Source organism: Oncorhynchus masou, chromosome 5, assembly GCF_036934945.1.
Source record: "Oncorhynchus masou masou isolate Uvic2021 chromosome 5, UVic_Omas_1.1, whole genome shotgun sequence".
In the NCBI taxonomy this organism is placed as follows: domain Eukaryota; kingdom Metazoa; phylum Chordata; class Actinopteri; order Salmoniformes; family Salmonidae; genus Oncorhynchus; species Oncorhynchus masou.
In genome coordinates, this window is record NC_088216.1 from 29,522,180 (window position 1) to 29,545,176 (window position 22,997).

General features: G+C 41.7%; 1 protein-coding gene across 1 annotated transcript; it reads left to right on the plus strand.

Annotated features, from left to right (window-relative positions):
- Positions 1-1,568: 1,568 nt before the first annotated feature.
- Positions 1,569-22,117, plus strand: LOC135528794 (cytoplasmic phosphatidylinositol transfer protein 1-like; the record flags this gene model as incomplete). The annotated part of the gene is made up of 5 exons (XM_064957856.1): positions 1,569-1,655; positions 14,040-14,138; positions 15,336-15,491; positions 15,706-15,769; positions 17,780-22,117. Coding segments are annotated over 5 exons (765 nt in total), but the record flags the coding sequence as incomplete, so codon positions are not given.
- Between the last annotated feature and the right edge of the window lie 880 nt (positions 22,118-22,997).

The window sequence follows — 22,997 nt, forward strand, 5'->3', positions numbered from 1 at the left end:
CTTTCCTCTGGAACTTTCTTAAATACTTTTCTCTGGAGCTGTCTTAAATACTTTCCTCTGGAACTTTCTTAAATACTTTCCTCTGGAACTTTCTTAAATACTTTTCTCTGGAGCTGTCTTAAATACTTTCCTCTGGAACTTTCTTAAATACTTTTCTCTGGAGCTGTCTTAAATACTTTTCTCTGGAGCTGTCTTAAATACTTTTCTCTGGAGCTGTCTTAAATACTTTTCTCTGGAGCTGTCTAAAATACTTTTCTCTTGAGCTGTCTAAAATACTTTTCTCTGGAGCTTTCTTAAATACTTTTCTTATGAGCTTTCTTAAATACTTTTCTCTGGAGCTTTCTTAAATACTTTTCTCTGGAGCTGTCTTAAATACTTTTCTCTGGAGCTGTCTTAAATACTTTTCTCTGGAACTTTCTTAAATACTTTTCTTTGGAGCTGTCTTATACTTTTCTCTGGAGCTGTCTTATACTTTTCTCTGGAGCTGTCTTATACTTTTCTCTGGAGCTGTCTTAAATATTTTTTACTTAGTATTAAATGCTTTTAAAGCTGCAATGTGTCACTTTTTGGGCGACCCGACCAAATTCACATAGAAATGTGAGTTATACATCTGTCATTCTCATTGAAAGCAAGTCTAAGTAGCGGTGCTTGTTTTGTCACATAAACTGAAATTAGGATAACTATTGGAATTTTAGCAACCAGGAAATGGTGGAGCGATTTCTGCCTAGTTCACCTTTAAGTAAGGTATTTTCACATGTCCATATCTTTTTTAGGTTTAGGTTCTGTAATGAATGCATTTGTAATGTTTTTTTCTTAAATTGTATAACTGTATAATTTTGCCAGACCCCAGGAGAGTAGCTGCTGCCTTTGGGATCCATAATATATACAAATACAAATAATGCTTTATACACTGGTAGTTCACAGCAAGTGTTTCCAATAACTCTTTACAACCGGCATCAGTCTCAACGCCATTATCAAAACATTACTGTAGCAGTGTTTTATGCCAAAGGGTTCAAGATTGATGACAGTCTTGGAAACCTGCCGGTGCCCCCTGTAACATACTGTCTGAATCTTCTAAAGCCCTTTGAGCTGTGGCATTTTGAAATTCTCCGAAAGTGATAAATGCCACCACAGTGAGTCATATGGCTTTATATAGAGAGGAGCAGCGAGGAGCGGATGGAGGAGAGGAGGGAAAGGGGGATGAGGGGGAGACATGGCTTTGACAGTGACAGAGTTTCGGGCTCGATAAAAGGCTGTGTGTGAGTCATAGGAGGGGTACATGCACGCACGTGCGCACACACACACACAGGACGCAGACACACACAGACCACACACACACACAGACACGAGCACACGGACATGCATACAGAGCATACTCCCATTCATTCATCTCCCCTTTCTGAACAAAGCCCCAAACACATCAGTTGGTGGGTATACTGGTACAAGAAGTCTAGAGACTAAATGTCTCGATGACACAACAATTACAATTATAAAACTAAACACCCGTTTCAGGTGAAAGAGGTTGTTTTTCCACCATTTTCAAATGTCTCACCTGATACATCTCACCTGTTTTTGTTTTGCAGTGTTCTTTCTTGCCCAAGTTCTCCATTCACATAGAGACGAAATACGAGGACAACAAAGGCAGCAATGACAACGTGAGTAAAGACCGTGTGTGTGTGTGTGTGTGTGTGTGTGTGTGTGTGTGTGTGTGTGTGTGTGTGTGTGTGTGTGTGTGTGTGTGTGTGTGTTGCACTGAGGCCTTCAGTATGATAAAGTAATTCCATAATAGGGGCCTTATGGCCCCTCAGTGTCAGCCAAGTGCAGCTCTGCTAATTGAAGAGCCCATTTAATTTATACTCTGGCCTTCTCTCTCTCCCAATTCACAAACTCGTTTCTCTACAGAATAATAGTTCTACTACTGTGTTAGCATAATAATATGTTAGGATGAAGGGTGTGTGTGTGAGGAGTTGTCAGTCTTTGTCTTAGAAAAGTCCACTCTCTCTTAATGTCGTAAGAGAGAGTAGATGGGCATCAACCTGTCTGGTCATTATCATGGTGTGTGTGTGTGAGAGACTGGCTTCCATGGCCAGACAATGTTAGTGAAAGTCCTGCAGATGTAAAAAGAGAGGTTGTTATATCAGACTGAATATAAAGGAGAGGATATTATATGAGACTGAATATAAAGGAGAGGATATTATATCAGACTGAATATAAAGGAGAGGATATTATATCAGACTGAATATAAAGGAGAGGATATTATATCAGACTGAATATAAAGGAGAGGATATTATATCAGACTGAATATAAAGGAGAGGATATTATATCAGACTGAATGTAAAGGAGAGGATATTATATCAGACTGAATATAAAGGAGAGGATATTATATCAGACTGAATGTAAAGGAGAGGATATTATATCAGACTGAATGTAAAGGAGAGGATGTTATATCAGACTGAATATAAAGGAGAGGATGTTATATCAGACTGAATATAAAGGAGAGGATATTATATCAGACTGAATGTAAAGAGAGGATGTTATATCAGACTGAATATAAAGAGAGGATATTATATCAGACTGAATGTAAAGGAGAGGATATTATATCAGACTGAATGTAAAGGAGAGGATATTATATCAGACTGAATGTAAAGGAGAGGATGTTATATCAGACTGAATATAAAGGAGAGGATATTATATCAGACTGAATGTAAAGAGAGGATATTATATCAGACTGAATATAAAGGAGAGGATGTTATATCAGACTGAATATAAAGGAGAGGATGTTATATCAGACTGAATGTAAAGGAGAGGATGTTATATCAGACTGAATATAAAGGAGAGGATGTTATATCAGACTGAATATAAAGGAGAGGATATTATATCAGACTGAATTTAAAGGAGAGGATATTATATCAGACTGAATATAAAGGAGAGGATATTATATCAGACTGAATTTAAAGGAGAGGATATTATATCAGACTGAATTTAAAGGAGAGGATATTATATCAGACTGAATATAAAGGAGAGGATATTATATCAGACTGAATTTAAAGGAGAGGATGTTATATCAGACTGAATATAAAGGAGAGGATGTTATATCAGACTGAATATAAAGGAGAGGATATTATATCAGACTGAATTTAAAGGAGAGGATATTATATCAGACTGAATATAAAGGAGAGGATATTATATCAGACTGAATTTAAAGGAGAGGATATTATATCAGACTGAATTTAAAGGAGAGGATATTATATCAGACTGAATATAAAGGAGAGGATATTATATCAGACTGAATTTAAAGGAGAGGATATTATATCAGACTGAATGTAAAGGAGAGGTTGTTATATCAGACTGAATGTAAAGGAGAGGTTGTTATATCAGACTGAATGTAAAGGAGAGGATATTATATCAGACTGAATGTAAAGGAGAGGATATTATATCAGACTGAATGTAAAGGAGAGGATGTTATATCAGACTGAATATAAAGGAGAGGATATTATATCAGACTGAATATAAAGGAGAGGATATTATATCAGACTGAATATAAAGGAGAGGATATTATATCAGACTGAATTTAAAGGAGAGGATATTATATCAGACTGAATATAAAGGAGAGGATATTATATCAGACTGAATATAAAGGAGAGGATATTATATCAGACTGAATATAAAGGAGAGGATATTATATCAGACTGAATTTAAAGGAGAGGATATTATATCAGACTGAATATAAAGGAGAGGATATTATATCAGACTGAATATAAAGGAGAGGATATTATATCAGACTGAATATAAAGGAGAGGATATTATATCAGACTGAATATAAAGGAGAGGATATTATATCAGACTGAATTTAAAGGAGAGGATATTATATCAGACTGAATGTAAAGGAGAGGATATTATATCAGACTGAATGTAAAGGAGAGGATGTTATATCAGACTGAATATAAAGGAGAGGATATTATATCAGACTGAATTTAAAGGAGAGGATATTATATCAGACTGAATTTAAAGGAGAGGATATTATATCAGACTGAATATAAAGGAGAGGATATTATATCAGACTGAATATAAAGGAGAGGATATTATATCAGACTGAATGTAAAGGAGAGGATATTATATCAGACTGAATTTAAAGGAGAGGATATTATATCAGACTGAATATAAAGGAGAGGATATTATATCAGACTGAATGTAAAGGAGAGGATGTTATATCAGACTGAATATAAAGGAGAGGATATTATATCAGACTGAATATAAAGGAGAGGATATTATATCAGACTGAATGTAAAGGAGAGGATGTTAAATCAGACTGAATATAAAAGGCAGCCTCACTCTGGTCTCTACATCTGTAATCCAACTCCAGCCCATCTCTCTTTTCTAACAACTGCTGTGGCCAGTGTCCCTGTGCATGCACACACACAACACACACATGCGCGCTTGGAGTCATATCACACACACACACACACACACACACACACACACACACACACACACATATCACATACACATTTGTTGTTGCGTACAGACACCAGGATGCAGACACACAAGTTCCACTAAAAAGCTCCCATGTGAATCTATCCGCCGACACTGCAGCTTCAGGGCTGACCAGCACAAGCTCTGGTCTTTTACAGCCCTGTATAATCTGGTCCAAATTTCAGAGTCTCCTTTGCCAAGATACTGTACGTTGTGAAGTAATATGCAGCCCAGTGTTTCTGTGCTCACCATGATATGAAAGATAATGTCAGGTTGTAAAAACGTGTTTTCACGCTCGCAGTCCTGTTTCCTGACAGAGAAGGGGTTAAATGTCTGAATGTAATGTGTGTGTCTGCCTGTGTGTACATCCATACAATGAAGTGTGTGTGTGTGTGTGTGTGTGTGTGTGTGTGTGTGTGTGTGTGTGTGTGTGTGTGTGTGTGTGTGTGTGTGTGTGTGTGTGTGTGTGTGTGTGTGTGTGTGTGTGTGTGTGTGTGTGTGTGTGTGTGTGTGTGTGTGTGTGTGTGTGTGTGTGAGCAGACTACATATTCTGTCTGAATGAATGGGTGGAGGGTGTGGTTAGATGATGTGATTGACAATTCCACAGTCGTATCAGGTAGCAGACCATGACAGGGCAGACCTGCTGTTAGGTTTGGAGAAGAGCCAAATCCTGTCCCAAATGGTTCATGATTGTCATAATCTCTCTCGCTCTCTCTCGTTCTCTCTCTCTCTCTCTCTCTCTCTCTCTCTCTCTCTCTCTATCTGTGTCTCCTTTAGACCTCACCATTAGACAGTTGCAAAGTTTCTTTCTCTCCCTCTGCCTCTTACTTGCTCGTTTTCGTTCTCCCTCTCTCATTCTTGCACGCTCTCTTTCTTCTTCCCTCCATCTTCCTTGTCCTTTCTCCTTCTCTCTCTTTCTTCTCCCCTCTTCCTAATGTTCATACTCTCTCCCCTCATTATTTATTACACAACTCTCATTCTCTCTCCTCTTTCCTCATTATTTATGACACGTTCTCCCTCTCTCATTCTCTCTCTTCCCTCATTATTTATGACACGTTCTCCCTCTCTCATTCTCTCTCCTCTTCCCTCATTATTTCTGACATGTTCTCCCTCTCTCATTCTCTCTCCTCTTCCCTCATTATTTATTACACTTTCTCCCTCTCTCATTCTCTCTCCTCTTCCCTCAATATTTATGACACTTTCTCCCTCTCTCATTCTCTCTCCTCTTCCCTCATTATTTATGACACGTTCTCCCTCTCTCATTTTCTCTCCTCTCCCCTCATTATTTATGGCACGTCCTCCCTCTCCCATTCTCTCTCCTCTTCCCTCATTATTCATGACACGTTCTCTCTCTCTCATTCTCTCTCTTCTTCCCTCATTATTTATGGCATGTTCTCCCTCTCTCATTCTCTCTCTTCTTCCCTCATTATTTATGGCACGTTCTCCCTCTCTTTCTCTCTCCTCTTCCCTCATTATTTATGTCATGTTCTCCCTCTCATTCTTTCTCCTCTTCCCTCATTATTTATGGCATGTTCTCCCTCTCTCATTCTCTCTCTTCTTCCCTCATTATTTATGGCATGTTCTCCCTCTCTTTCTCTCTCCTCTTCCCTCATTATTTATGACATGTTCTCCCTCTCTCATTCTCTCTCCTCTTCCTTCATTATTCATGACATGTTCTCCCTCTCTCATTCTCTCTCCTCTTCCCTCATTATTTACGGCACGTTCTCCCTCTCTCATTCTCTCTCTTCTTCCCTCATTATTTATGACATGTTCTCCCTCTCTCATATTCTCTCCTCTTTCCTCATTATTTATGACTTGTTCTCCCTCTCGTTCTCTCTCCTCTTCCCTCATTATTTATGACATGTTCTCCCTCTCTCATTCTCTCTCCTCTCCCCTCATTATTTATGACATGTTCTCCCTCTCATTCTTTCTCCTCTTCCCTCATTATTTATGACACGTTCTCCCTCTCGTTCTCTCTCCTCTTCCCTCATTATTCATGACACGTTCTCCCTCTCTCATTCTCCCTGCTCTTCCCTCATTATTTATGGCACGTTCTCCCTCTCTCATTCTCTCTCTTCTTCCCTCATTATTTATGACATGTTCTCCCTCTCTCATATTCTCTCCTCTTTCCTCATTATTTTTGACACATTCTCCCTCTCGTTCTCTCTCCTCTTCCCTCATTATTTATGACATGTTCTCCCTCTCTCATTCTCTCTCCTCTTCCCTCATTACTTATGACATGTTCTCCCTCTCATTCTTTCTCCTCTTCCCTCATTATTTATGACACGTTCTCCCTCTCGTTCTCTCTCCTCTTCCCTCATTATTCATGACACGTTCTCCCTCTCTCATTCTCCCTGCTCTTCCCTCATTATTTATGGCACGTTCTCCCTCTCTCATTCTCTCTCTTCTTCCCTCATTATTTATGACATGTTGTCCCTCTCTCATATTCTCTCCTCTTTCCTCATTATTTATGACATGTTCTCCCTCTCGTTCTCTCTCCTCTTCCCTCATTATTTATGACATGTTCTCCCTCTACCTTTCTCTCTCTTCTTCCCACATTATGTTCTCCTCCCTTCTCCCTCTCTCATTATTTATGACATCTCCCTCCTTCTCCCTCATTATTTATGACATGTTCTCCCTCTCTCATTCTCTCTCCTCTTCCCTCATTATTTATGACATGTTCTCCCTCTCTCATTCTCTCTCTTCTTCCCTCATTATTTATGACACGTTCTCCCTCTCTCATTCTCTCTCCTCTTCCCTCATTATTTCTGACATGTTCTCCCTCTCTCATTCTCTCTCCTCTTCCCTCATTATTTATTACACTTTCTCCCTCTCTCATTCTCTCTCCCCTTCCCTCATTATTTATGGCACATCCTCCCTCTTCCATTCTCTCCTCTTCCCTCATTATTTATGACACGTTCTCCCTCTCTCTCATTCTCTCTCTTCTTCCCTCATTATTTATGGCATGTTCTCCCTCTCTCATTCTCTCCTTTTCTTCCCTCATTATTTTTATGACACGTTCTCCCTTCTCTCTTCTTCTCTCCTCTTCCCTCATTATTTATGACATGTTCTCCCTCTCTCATTCTTTTTCTCCTCTTCCCTCATTATTTATGACACGTTCTCCCTCTCTCATTCTCTCTCCTCTTCCCTCATTATTTATGACACGTTCTCCCTCTCTCATTCTCTCTCCCCTCTCCCCTCATTATTTATGACATGTTCTCCTCTCTCATTCTCTCTCTTCTTCCCTCATTATTTATGGCACGTTCTCCCTCTTTCATTCTCTCTCCTCTTCCCTCATTATTTATGACACGTTCTCCCTCTCATTCTTTCTCCTCTTCCCTCATTATTTATGACATGTTCTCCCTCTCGTTCTCTCTCCTCTTCCCTCATTATTTATGACATGTTCTCCCTCTCCCTTTCTCTCTCTTCTTCCCTCATTATTCATGACACGTTCTCCCTCTCTCATTCTCTCTCCTCTTCCCTCATTATTTACGGTACGTTCTCCCTCTCTCATTCTCTCTCTTCTTCCCTCATTATTTATGACATGTTCTCCCTCTCTCATATTCTCTCTCCTCTTTCCTCATTATTTATGACATGTTCTCCCTCTCGTTCTCTCTCCTCTTCCCTCATTATTTATGACACGTTCTCCCTCTCTCATTCTCTCTCCTCTTCCCTCATTATTTATGACATGTTCTCCCTCTCATTCTTTCTCCTCTTCCCTCATTATTTATGACACGTTCTCCCTCTCTTCATGACACATTCTCTCTCTCCTCTTCCCTCATTATTTATGACACATTCTCCCTCTCTCATTCTCTCTCTCTTCCCTCATTATTTATGACATGTTCTCCCTCTCTCATTCTCTCTCTCTCTTCCCTCATTATTTATGACATGTTCTCCCTCTCTCATATTCTCTCCTCTTTCCTCATTATTTATGACACGTTCTCCCTCTCGTTCTCTCTCCTCTTCCCTCATTATTTATGACACGTTCTCCCTCTCTCATTCTCTCCCTCCCTCATTATTTATGACATGTTCTCCCTCTCATTCTTTCTCCTCTTCCCTCATTATTTATGACACGTTCTCCCTCTCGTTCTCTCTCCTCTTCCCTCATTATTTATGACACGTTCTCCCTCTCTCATTCTCCCTGCTCTTCCCTCATTATTTATGGCACGTTCTCCCTCTCTCATTCTCTCTCTTCTTCCCTCATTATTTATGACATGTTCTCCCTCTCTCATATTCTCTCCTCTTTCCTCATTATTTATGACATGTTCTCCCTCTCGTTCTCTCTCCTCTTCCCTCATTATTTATGACATGTTCTCCCTCTCCCTTTCTCTCTCTTCTTCCCTCATTATTTATGACACGTTCTCCCTCTCTCATTCTCTCTCCTCTTCCCTCATTATTTATGACACGTTCTCCCTCTCTCATTCTCTCTCTTCTTCCCTCATTATTTATGACACGTTCTCCCTCTCTCATTATTTATGACACGTTCTCCCTCTTTCCTCATTATTTATGACACGTTCTCCCTCTCTTCTCCCTCTCTCATTTCTCTCCTCTCCCTCATTATTTATGACATGTTCTCCCTCTCTCATTCCTCATTATTTATGACACGTTCTCCCTCTCTCATTCTCTCTCCTCTTCCCTCATTATTTATGACACGTTCTCCCTCTCTCATTCTCTCTCTTCCCCTCATTATTTATGACATGTTCTCCCTCTCTCATTTTCTCTCCTCTCCCCTCATTATTTATGGCACGTTCTCCCTCTCTTTCTCCTCTCATTATTTATGACATTCTCCCTCTCCCTCTCCTCTTCCTCATTATTTATGGCACATCCTCCCTCTCCCTCTCTCCCTCTTCTCTCTCATTATTTATGACCTCCCTCTCATTATTTATGACACTCCCTCTCTCATTCTCTCTCCTCTTCCCTCATTATTTATGACATGTTCTCCCTCTCATTCATTCTCTCTCCTCTTCCCTCATTATTTATGACATGTTCTCCCTCTCTCATTCTCTCTCCCTCATCCCCTCATTATTTATGACATTCTTTCTCCTCTTCCCCTCATTATTTATGTTCTCCCTCTCTCATTCTCTCTCTTCTTCCCTCATTATTTATGACACGTTCTCCCTCTCCCTCATTATTTATGACACGTTCTCTCTCCTCTCCCTCATTATTTATGACACGTTCTCCCTCTCTCATTCTCTCCTCTTCTCCCCCTCATTATTTATGACATGTTCTCCCTCTCATTTCTCTCCTCTTTCCTCATTATTTATGACACGTTCTCCCTCTCTTTCTCTCTCTTCCCTCATTATTTATGACATGTTCTCCCTCTCTCTTTCCTCTCATTATTTATGACACGTTCTCCCTCTCATTCTCTCTCCTCTTCCCTCATTATTTATGACATGTTCTCCCTCTCTCATTCTCTCTCTTCTTCCCTCATTATTTATGGCACGTTCTCCCTCTCATCTCTCCTCTTCCCTCATTATTTATGACATTATTTATGACATGTTCTCCCTCTCTTCATATTCTCTCCTCTTTCCTCATTATTTATGACACGTTCTCCCTCTCGTTCTCTCTCCTCTTCCCTCATTATTTATGACATGTTCTCCCTCTCATTCTCTCTCTTCTTCCCTCATTATTTATGACACGTTCTCCCTCTCGTTCTCTCTCCTCTTTCCTCATTATTTATGACACATTCTCCCTCTCTCGTTCTCTCTCTTCTTCCCTCATTATTTATGACACGTTCTCCCTCTCTCGTTCTCTCTCTTCTTCCCTCATTATTTATGACACGTTCTCCCTCTCGTTTTGTCTCCTCTTCCCTCATTATTTATGACAAGTTCTGCCTCTCTCATTCTCCCTCCTCTTCCCTCATTATTTACGGCACGTTCTCCCTCTTTCATTCTCTCTCTTCTTCCCTCATTATTTACGGCACGTTCTCCCTCTTTCATTCTCTATCTTCTCCCCTCATTATTTATGGCACGTTCTCCCTCTTTCATTCTCTCTCTTCTTCCCTCATTATTTATGACACATTTTCCCTCTCGTTCTCTCTCCCCTTCCCTCATTATTTATGACATGTTCTCCCTCTCTCATTCTCTCTCCTCTTCCCTCATTATTTATGACATGTTCTCCCTCTCTCATTCTCTCTCTTCTTCCCTCATTATTTATGACATGTTCTCCCTCTCTCATATTCTCTCCTCTTTCCTCATTATTTATGACACGTTCTCCCTCTCGTTCTCTCTCCTCTTCCCTCATTATTTATGACATGTTCTCCCTCTCTCATTCTCTCTCCTCTTCCCTCATTATTTATGACAAGTTCTCCCTCTCTCATTCTCCCTCCTCTTCCCTCATTATTTATGACGTTCTCCCTCTCTCATTCTCCCTCCTCTTCCCTCATTATTTACGGCACGTTCTCCCTCTCTCATTCTCTCTCTTCTTCCCTCATTATTTATGGCACGTTCTCCCTCTTTCATTCTCTCTCTTCTTCCCTCATTATTTATGACACGTTCTCCCTCTCGTTCTCTCTCCCCTTCCCTCATTATTTATGACACGTTCTCCCTCTCTCATTTTCTCTCCTCTCCCCTCATTATTTATGGCACGTTCTCCCTCTCTCATTCACTCTCTTCTTCCCTCATTATTTATGGCACGTTCTCCCTCTCATTCTCTCTCTTCTTCTCTCATTATTTATGACACGTTCTCCCTCTCGTTCTCTCTCCTCTTCCCTCATTATTTATGACACGTTCTCCCTCTCTCTTCTCTCCCTCTTCCCTCATTATTCTCTCTCCTCTTCCCTCTTCCCTCATTATTTATGACACGTTCTCCCTCTCATTCTTCTCTCCTCTTCCCTCATTATTTATGACACGTTCTCCCTCTCTCCTTCTTCATTATTTATGACCTCTTCCCTCCTCATTATTTATGACACGTTCTCCCTCTCTCATATTCTCTCCTCTCCCCTCATTATTTATAGCACGTTCTCCGTCTTTCATTCTCTCTCTTCTTCCCTCATTATTTATGACATGTTCTCCCTCTCGTTCTCTCTCCCCTTCCCTCATTATTTATGACATGTTCTCCCTCTCTCATTCTCTCTCCTCTTCCCTCATTATTTCTGATATGTTCTCCCTCTTTCATTCTCTCTCTTCTTCCCTCATTATTTATGACACGTTCTCCGTCTCGTTCTCTCTCCTCTTCCCTCATTATTTATGACATGTTCTCCCTCTCCCGTTCTCTCTCTTCTTCCCTCATTATTCATGACACGTTCTCCCTCTCTCATTCTCTCTCCTCTTCCCTCATTATTTGTGGCATGTTCTCCCTCTCTCATTCTCTCTCTTCTACCCTCATTATTTATGACATGTTCTCCCTCTCGTTCTTTCTCCTCTTCCCTCATTATTTATGACATGTTCTCCCTCTCCCGTTCTCTCTCTTCTTCCCTCATTATTTATGACATGTTCTCCCTCTCGTTCTCTCTCCTCTTCCCTCATTATTTATGACATGTTCTCCCTCTCCCGTTCTCTCTCTTCTTCCCTCATTATTCATGACACGTTCTCCCTCTCTCATTCTCTCTCCTCTTCCCTCATTATTTACGGCACGTTCTCCCTCTCTCATTCTCTCTCTTCTTCCCTCATTATTTATGACATGTTCTCCCTCTCTCATATTCTCTACTCTTTCCTCATTATTTATGACATGTTCTCCCTCTCTCATATTCTCTCATCTTCCCTCATTATTACACTTTCTTCTTCTTACTACTCCCTCCCTCTTTTCTCTGTCCCTTGGCTGCACTCATCCATGATGGCATGTCACCCCCAATGTGCCAGCAGGACTATTTCACACAGCTTGTGGCAGAAGGGCCCCTTGGAGGGAGAGGGAGAGAGGTGAGAAGAAGAGAGAGGTGAGGAAGTAAAAGAGAGGACACGGAAGGAAGAGATGAGGGGGTGATGAAGATAGGAGATGGAGAGAAGAAAGGAAGATGAGAGTGAAAAAGAGAACAGAGATGGACAAGAAGATGGAGAAAAAGAGAAAGACGACAGGAGACAGATTGAAAGGGGGAGCAAATTTGCATGTCCATGTCTCTCTGTCTGTAATCACTGAACCTGAGGATGTCGACCTCCCACCTCTTGACATTGAGCACAGCACTGCAGCTTCACACCCTGCTATATGTCACAGAGGGCAACCAGGCAGCAGTCAGAGTCCACACCTCAGTCGACTGTATTGATTGGAGAAACGTGTGTCTGGCCCCAAGGGAGGGAAGGAGGGAGGGAGAGGGGGGGGGGCACTTTACCAACCCATAAGGCATCTTGATGTTTTGGCATTTGAGACTAGTCCAAATATAGCACATGAGCTGAACAATCTACGGTTCATATTGCTTCCTAATATGATTTTTAATTTACGTTGTCATACAACATCATTTGACATTTTTCTTAATGTAGATATTATACATCAATAAATAAGTTGGAAATATATTATAAATGTGGCACCATCACAGCCACTTTGCTCTCGTTGGACTCCTTTTCATAATCATATTTGGCAGCAAGGCATACAATATTAATCCATCGCTACGAGCACGAAGCCTTACATATCTCTCTTAGGTTGTGGTCCGTGGTGTGGAGTGCTCTTTTTAATGTTACTTCTTGACATTCGTGCAATATTTATCCGTACGCTGCAGTTTCAATACATCCGCCGGTAGCTCGAAGCATGATGTGTAACGTAGACGTTAAAACACACTTTGAAATGTTGCACTCTGCCCTGGCTGAGGATTCGTTCACTCATCTACTGAGGCCTAGCGTAATGGAGTATTCCTCTCTATAACCGAGCCTATCTCTCACTCACACACACACACACACACACACACACACACACACACACACACACACACACACACACACACACACACACACACACACACACACACCTCTAGCTCCTTAGATGGAAACAGAGAGTGGCTAATGCTATTGGTGTCTGTTTGCCCTACGGCTATATATGAGGTCTGTCTGTCTGCCTGTCTGTGAGTGTGAATGGGAGATTATGACAGTGAGAGTACTGTACAGTGGAAGTCAATCAACACAAGCTTAGAGCTCTCCCTTCTGGCTGCATTGCGCAATGACGTGTCTCTGCAGTAGCCTCATGGAGTAGCTAAGTCTAAGTGGTCCATAATCAAAGATCTAAGATCAGGGCCTGTATGTATCAAGCGTCTCAGAGTAGGAGTGCTGATCTAGGATCAGACCCCCTCTGTCCAAGTAATCGTACACATTATGATCTAAAAGGCTAAACTGATCCTGGATCATCACTATGGTTATGAGCTGCTTAGTGACTACAGGCCCTGCTAAATCAAATCAAATATATGACCCTGTGGATATTCTGACCACTCTGGCTGAAATAGAAAGGACATTGACTAGCTTCTGTCAAATATCAAACAGTTGACAAATGTCTGTAAATGAAGGGCCTCGAATTATAACACAAAGAAGATACTTTGGGAGGCCCAATCAATATCATTGAGCTGTGTAGTTTTGTAAAGAGAGGATATTGTTGATGCCTGAAGTGATAGATGACTAACTGCACCTTTGGGAATTTTTGTTTGTTTTCAGATCTTCTCAGACAGTGAAAATAAAGACCAGGAAAGGGAAGTGTGTTTTGTGGATATCGCCTACGACGAGATCCCTGAGAGATACTATAAAGAGTCTGAGGTGAGTGAGTGCGTGCGTGCATGTATCTGCATCTCTGTGCATGTGTGTGTGTGTGTGTGTGTGTGTGTGTGTGTGTGTGTGTGTGTGTGTGTGTGTGTGTGTGTGTGTGTGTCTGTTGTTTCATTAAAGCTAATGGGGCCCAGGGGTTAATGTTGGGGTTATTGTAGCCACAGGCTGTCTCTGTAGTCGAACACTGGTGATTAGAGTCTTATTATTAGTCTAAAAATAGAACCAGCAACATGGTTCAGACATAACAATGACAGTGGATACAAGGACATTCACCGATACTGATTGATACTCAGCGATACTCAGTGATACTTATTGATACTCAGCGATACTCAGTGATACTTATTGATACTCAGCGATACTCAGTGATACTTAGTGATACTCAGCGATACTCAGCGATGCTCAGCGATACTCAGCGATACTCATTGATACTCAGTGATACTCAGTGATACTTAGTGATACTCAGCGATACTCAGCGATACTCAGTGATACTCAGTGATACTCAGTGATACTCAACGATACTCATTGATACAATCATACAACAGACGGACACCATTTCAGTCTATTGGTTTTGCCCTAAGCATCATAGTCATCCAAAATATTTCATTGGGTTGGAATTTTATTCAATTAAGTTTACGTTTAGTTATATTCCCGAATTGAGTTTGTATTGCAGATAAACCCACAAAACACTCTGCAATTACAGCTCTGACCAGATAATGCTAGCTAAGCTAACTCTAGCATCACCTTCTGATTCTCTCCCCATACACCTCTTCCTTATCTAACTTTCAGTGTTAGAAATTAGCATGTTAGCATATAGGGTCTGTGTAAGTATAGTTAGACTGTTAAGTATAGCAGATGCAGTAAGCGGTGGTTGAATGATAAATTGCCTCAGCCCCTGAGATTTAGCAAAGAGTCTCTGGAGGGAAAGATTCCTATTTAACGTTAGTGTTCCATTTTTAGCTTTCCCGTAATGCATTTCTCTCAGGGCACGGAGGTTTGGATTAATTACTGAGATCTACGTGTGTGTGTGTGTGTGTGTGTGTGTGTGTGTGTGTGTGTGTGTGTGTGTGTGTGTGTGTGTGTGTGTGTGTGTGTGTGTGTGTGTGTGTGTGTGTGTGTGTGTGTGTGTGTGTGTGTGTGTGTGCGTGCATGTGCGTGTGCATGTGCGTGTGTGTGTGTTCACCCCAACAGGACCTGCGGTACTTCAAGTCAGAGAAGACGTCAAGGGGCATGCTGCAGGAGGGCTGGAGGGACACCCAGGAGCCCATCATGTGCTCCTACAAGCTGGTCACCGTCAAGTTTGAAGTGTGGGGCCTGCAGACGCGCGTAGAGCAGTTTGTACACAAGGTCAGAGGTCACTCACACACGTACACACAGCCATTCTGTCCTCCACTAAACCCGCAAAAGGCTTTATACGCAGTGCGTGAGTAGTATGTGACTTAGTGTTCACTATTTAAATCGCAAATAGCAGCCACTTACTCTATAGAAAGTGCTGGTACATTTTTGTAGATCTGCTCTGAGATCAGTGTTCTCTGACCCCCTCTACTGTCTCTCCCAATAGGTGGTGCGTGACGTGCTGCTCCTGGGCCACAGGCAGGCTTTTGCCTGGGTGGATGAGTGGATCGGTAGGTCGACAAGCATTGCTCTATTGGTCCTCTCACTAACTAATCACTGGGTAGTGTTCAGTAGGGCAATTTTTTTATGCGTTGAAGGTTATAATGAGTGTTTATTATTGGACAAGTATAGGTAGTCCCTCCCAGTTTATTCTGTACCTAATGAACACTCCCCAAGTTTAACACTGGGACCTATGAAGTCACTCTTTCCTTAGAATGGTATCAATAAGAAAGGACTTCCATTTCGATTTTACTCCTTTTGTGAGTTAAGTAGTTACTGTTGATGCTGTCTCTAATCTACTGTCTGTATCATTGTGTGTAATAGAACTAAATAAGGCATGTGAACCCCTAAACACCATCCAATTCCCCATCACTGCATCTAACCCCGCTCTATCTTATACGCTGGGTGACCTCTCAGACATCAATAATCCGACTTAGAACACGTAACCAAGGGGGCAGATTCTAAGCCCAGTTCTGGAGAATCTCCATTGAAAGTCCCTTTTAGTCCAGCAATAGGCATAATCTGTGTCTGGGAAAATCTCCCCCTAGAAGTACTGTCATGTCCAGGGTTGGTCTGTGTTCACTAGTTCACTAATTCAGTCATACACAGACAGCAGCCCCTGGACTGCAGTTCCTTCCATGTTTATCTGTAAAACCAATTCCTGCAATTCTGTGTTGGCGTTCAATCAAACAATATCCCTCCTGTACACTGGTCTGTTTCTTCTTGTGTCAGCAATATTTGTCATTCTTTTTGGCATCAAGGCTTGTAAGATGTTGGCATCAATGGCTCTATTTGCAACAATTTCCTAACAAAGGAATTGCAATTGCTGAAATATCAGGAGATATTACACAGAAGATATTGCACTCATTGGATCATGAAAGCTGTGTGTATGTGGGTCGTGAATGCATGGCAATAAGAGCAGCAGCAGTAGCAGTAATACTAGCAGGACTCTTATTAGCACTCAGCTTTTTCCATGGCTGCAGGGTAAGTCCATAACAAGCCATTACTGCTGTAATGGGACACCGCTACTCACTCTCTCCCTTCTCCTCTACCTCTGGGGGGAAAAAAATAACTTTCCCTCCTATGCACTATTTGGATGATTCCCCTTCACCCAACTCCTCCTGACGTATTTGGGATGACCTTGCCTAAGACTGTTCTTTGGGAATGTATTTTTTTCCGGCGATGCTCCCAACCCTTCCCGTCTGACTTGGAGGGTTCTGGATCATTTGTTCTCTCTCTCTTCTCCTTTCCCTTCTCCCTCTATCCCTCCCTTTCTTCCTCTTCCTAACCCAGCTTTGGCCTGACTAGCTCTCTCCTCTCGACACCAACTCTTTTCGGTCGTGGTGAAGCTAGCTCTGCCCTCTCCACCTCCTATTGATTGTGCTTGAACTTTGACCTTTCAGCCCCTCCCAAAAGCACTAATCACCACCCAGCGCTCTCTACTCACCCACGGCGTGCCCCTCCTCACTTAACCCCTCCTCTACCTTCGTCTTGAGTGTCCTAACGGGAAGACGCCAACATCTCCACCTCCCTCCTCCCCTCTTTGCAGATATGAACTTGGATGACGTGCGGGAATACGAGAAAAGTATGCATGAACAAACCAACATTAAAGTTTGCCATGAGCAGCAAGAGCATTCCACGAACTCCCCATCACTGGATGACATAGAGATTCATGACAAAGTCAGCGTATGTCTCGTTTCATTTCCTCTTGTTCTGTTTCATATTGACGTGTTCTGTTGTTCATGTCGACATGACTCAGGAGGGAACCAATCACTCTTTTTCTATGCAAAATGTTTTCTGAAATAAGTGGTTCCTGCAAGCTTTAGTTGTTTCTATATATCGGGGAAACATGAAGTACAAAAATATTCACATCTTGAGAAAATATCAAATGACTTTTGATTTGAAAATGTTTGATAATTTTGATTATGACATAACTAGTAGTGATGCCAGGCTAAGATTAGAAAGAAGCATTAGAATGCTTTGGAGTGCTGTCTCCCCCCTCATTCTCTCTCTCCGTGCAGACATGACGATGGATGAGGTGAGAGAGTATGAGCGCACCATCCAGGAAGCCACCAACGAGAAGATTGGGATTTTCCCCCCGTCGATCTCCATCAGCGAGATGCCCCTGTCCTCCTGCACCCTCTCCGGACCCGCCAGTGCCCCCACCACCCCCCTCTGCACTGATGCGCCCGAGTTCCTCTCCGTCCCCAAGGACCGAGCCCGCAAGAAGTCCGCCCCTGAGACCCTCACCCTGCCCGACTCCGCTACCCAGAACCAGAGTGGAGTCCCCCAGGGCTCTATGCTGGTGCCAGTTCCAAATCAAAATCACTCCCCCTGGCCCTCCTCTGACTCTGACCAGGCTGAGTTAGGGGGGGAATAGGAGGGACGGGATGTTCTTTTCCCCCATATGCCCCACCACCTCACTGTCTTAGTAGCCCAGCAAGACTAGCCTCTACGCCCCAGTGCCCAGTCCTCCAGGCCCAACTAACCATATCCCAGAGTTCAGTGCTTCTTACACATATCACCAGAGGTCAAAGGTCTAACCACCAGTTTCCAATCTCCTACATCCTCAACACAAGTCGGTTTTGTCAGCCTTCAATGGATGGCTTCCTCTTCCTGAGATCTAGCCAATCAGATGTCTGACCGACTGTGACAACCACCTAAGCTGTCCATCAAGAGAACATATCCACAAGGGTTTTTGTGTCCTGTCCTCAATTAGCGATCCCTGTGTTCGTCTTAAAATACATTATTGATAAAATGCCAGATGGATTCTCTTTTTTTTATATATATCAGGTCAGCTGATGATCCTTATGTAATGTAAATGTAGTTGCCATAACACCACGAAATTAGAGATACAATGATATTAATATTGTTTTGTGAACATCTTTCCATGGACTTCTCAGCCTACAAATATATCGAAATATAATTTGGACCTTGAAATAAATACACTTTTTAAATTAACAAAATGGAAGTAGGAGTACTGTAGTATAGTTAGATTTTATAAATACATTGACACCACCTTTCACCTGGACAGAGGACAGACCATTCAAAACTGAACCCAGATCTGTGTATGTTCACGTCTCCACTCCACACTCCTACTGAAACAGATGCAAGATCAGTACAATCACAGAAAGAGATCCCTTCTCAGGTCTCCAGAGCTCTGCCTCAGCCCTCTTTAGGAAGGGCAGGGAACGTAACCATTCTCTCCTTGCTTTAAAACACCATTTTTATACCTGCACAGATATATCTATATACTATATCTATACTCACCTGTCTACTTAACTAACCTTTGGAACGTTTACACAACATTAGATAAGCCATGATAAAATACATATTGGGTATCAAGTTTGACATTGAGGAGTGATGCAGTCCGTTTAATCAAATTGGTATAGCAACAGAACAGATATGACGAGGGAAAAGGACATTTGGGGGATATGCTGTAAATGTAAGTGAACATTGAGCACAGTGGAGTTGATAAGAAATTCCATGCTTTCGCAGGGCACTCGCTTCAAGCTGGCCTTATTCTATGTACTTGGTTATCTTTGCGTTGTGCGCATTGTGTTTTTAGGAATACCGATAATGTTGCTTGCCAATGTTGATTCTGTACCAGTTTTGGTGGGATCGGAAAGTTATTTTGACGCAACAACGTTAGCGGCGGCCATCTTTTTTCCCCTGCGCTAGCCTCACCACTGTGTCATCAGAAACTTTTGGAGGGGGGGGAGAGAAACATTGAAGGTTTCTCTTTATGTAATGCCCTAGCTACTGTTTTATACAATCACATAAATGCATAAAGGGGTCTCATATGCCGCATGAAATGTTCACAAACATGTATACATATGTGAAGTATATGTGTATATAAATGGCAGGATATATTGTTGATGCGAAATTGTGGAGAAAGCGAATGTGCCGTTGTCCTAGGCTCTGTAGTGTAACCATTGTAGCGGCGTTTTAGCAGAGACTGAAACGGAGCATGTTCTGAGAAGACAACTCTCTACTCAGTGCCTCTGCATGCAAAAGTCTCTAATGTCTCGACTGAATACAAATCCAAAACATTTCAATGAAGAAAAAACATCCCCTTTTGTTGTGATGTTAAAGGGCAATTGCACCACTTTTCAACCTCATTTTCATTATCTCCAGCACAATACCAGTGTCTGCATATGTGAAAATGGCGCAGTTCTACATTTTGTAGAAAGAAATATAAAGTTACAAAAGTTCTACCCAATGACATCATCAACCATTTTTTTTTAAACAGATTTTCAAACACTATGAGATTCACGGTGACGTGGAGCAATAAAATACCCTCCCTCTGGCTTGAAACTTGTTTCAGGTTTTGAAAATCACAGTTTTTCATCCTTTTAATCCTACCTTGTAATGTCATTGAGAAGCATTTAGAACCTTATCTTTGCAACCACAGATCATAGAAACACACCTTTTCACATATCTAGAGACCCGTATGGTGCTGGAGATAATGAAAATGAGGTTGAAAAGTGGCGGAATGGCCCTTTTAAGCCTACTATTCAATTTATTGCAATTTCAAAACATTGATTTGAAATACAGATTCATGTTAGTTGCTTTCATCATCAAAATGTATAAGATTTTGAGAGAAATAGCTGAAGTTTGTAGTACCTGTTGACCATTGTTTTGTCCTGAAGACGTCACATTACATTACATATGTGGGCATTTGCACTTTGTGATGAGAAAGCGAAATTAGCCGTTAACAAACATACTGACTGTTATATCTCTGTTTTTCGGGTTTTGTTGGACCGAAGTTATACAAGCCGACTTGTTGGTCAGATATAGACCACTCTACACTATAGACCACTCTACACTATAGACCACTATAGACCACACTACACTATAGACCACTCTACACTATAGACCACTATAGACCACTCTACACTATAGACCACTATAGACCACTCTACACTATAGACCACTATAGACCACTCTACACTATAGACCACCATAGACCACTCTACACTATAGACCACTGTAGACCACTCTACACTATAGACCACCATAGACCACTCTACACTATAGACCACCATAGACCACTCTACACTATAGACCACTATAGACCCCTCTACACTATAGACCACCATAGACCACTCTACAGTGTCTAACCCCAAAATGCCTCATCTTTACACAAGATGCTCACTATCATTCTAAACTGTACTCGTCTTTGCTGTTCAATTTCCTGTGGGATACATGTGTTAAATGATATTGACTATCAGGAATAAAAAAAGTTCCAGGGATATGTTTGAGTGCCAGTAAACTAATGGCTATATCAAAACGAACGCAACATGAAAATGCATAACATCCAGGGTCAGTTAATTTTCGGAGAGAAGGTCGAGGTTTTATAAATAGTCAACTCTTTCACTGTCGGTTGCATGCTCCACGTAAGTTCATGAAGCCTTTTTGAGTGAGCTTATCTGGAGCATGGAACCGAAAGTGAATGAGTTTACTATTTACGGAACCTAGTCCTTCACTCTGGAAAAATAACCAACCCTTGAGATTATACTTGTCATTTTCCGTTTCGTTTAGAGAGTGCAAAAGTTTGGTTTGAATCTACAACATTGAAGGTGCAACGTCCCATTTGTTAGTTCTCTTTATCAAGCTGTTGAAAAATCCACAGTAGAAAAGACCATTGTAACTACATACTGTACGTTACAACCCTATGTGCAAAATACATTTCAATTTTTTATTTTTGGTTGAAAGGACATTGAAAATAGGTATTTTTCAACATATTTTGCTCACTGTGAAAAGATTTACTTTGAATTTGCAACCTCCCCATTGTAGTGTGCATCATCGACGCTCTTTGACATAATGACACATGATCTATGAAAACAATATTTGAATCCATCTTTTTTTAATTTCTATTGGGGGGGACTGTGTTTACTTTTGAATCTTTACAATATACCTTGACTCGGAGGTTGGTTTTCTGTTATAAGTTTCACAAGTGCTGTAGTTTGATTTTGTGGTTTGCTGTATTTCAAATGGCATCTGTTCATTCTAAGAAAAGGACCAAGCTTTCGTTGTGTCCCTCCTGGTGCGGCTTGCCAGGCTGTCGTGCTGTCTCCCTAGCTCTGGTCCAGGTTGTCACTGCTGCTTCCTGACCCTGAGCCTCTTAAGCAGGACGAGCGTTAGCAATCCACACTAACACCCTGGACCAGAGCTACTGTCTCCCTATCTGAAGTGCCATCCTTGTTCGGCTACTGGAAGTCGCTCTGGGTTCTTCCACTGATTATACTTGTTATATTTTTACTGCCCTCCTTGAGGTACATTTTGGTTCTCTGTTGTAATTATTGTTTCACTTTTTTCTTAATTCTTGTAGTAAATAAAGTTTACTTGCTACTGCATTTTGCCATTGTTGGTTGTCAGATGTGGTGCCTCTGAAAGTTTGTGTGTGTGTGTGTGTGTGTGTGTGTGTGTGCATGCGCATGTTGGTGTGTGATTGCATGGGGGTTTGTGTGTGTGAGAGAGAGTGAAAGATAAAGAGCAAGGGGAATGAACATTTTGCTCTATACACTACATGACCAAAGGTCTGTGGACACCTGCTCGTTGAACATCTCATTCCAAAATCATGGGTATTAATATTATGTTGGTCTCCCCTTTGCTGCTATAACAGCCTCCACTCTTCTGAGAGGGCTTTCCACTAGATGTTGGAACATTGATGCGGGGACTTGCTTCCATTCAGCCACAAGAGCATTAGTGAGGTCATGCAGTGATGTTGGACGATTAGGCCTGGCTCACACTCTGCATTCCAATTCATCCCAAAGGTGTTCTATGGGGTTGAGTTCAGGTCTCTGTGCAGGCCAGTCAAATTCTTTCACACCGATCTCGACAAACCATTTATTTATGGGCCTTGCTTTATGCATGGGGGCATTGTTATGCTGAAACGGGAAAGGACCTTCCCCAAACTGTTGCCACGAAGTTGGAAGCAGAGAATCGTCTAAAATGTAATTGTATGCTGTAGTGTTACGATTTCCCTTCACTGGAACTAAGGGGCCTAGCCGAACCATGAAAATAGTCCCAGAACATTATTCCTCCACCACCAAACATTACAGTTGGCGCTATTCATTAGGGAAGATAGCGTGCTCCTGACATCCACCAAACCCAGATTCGTCTGCCGGACTGCCAGATGGTGAAGCTTAGTTCATTACTCCAGAGAACGCGTTTCCACTCCGCTCCAGAGTCCAATGGTGATGAGCTTTACACAACTCCAGCCGACACTTGGCA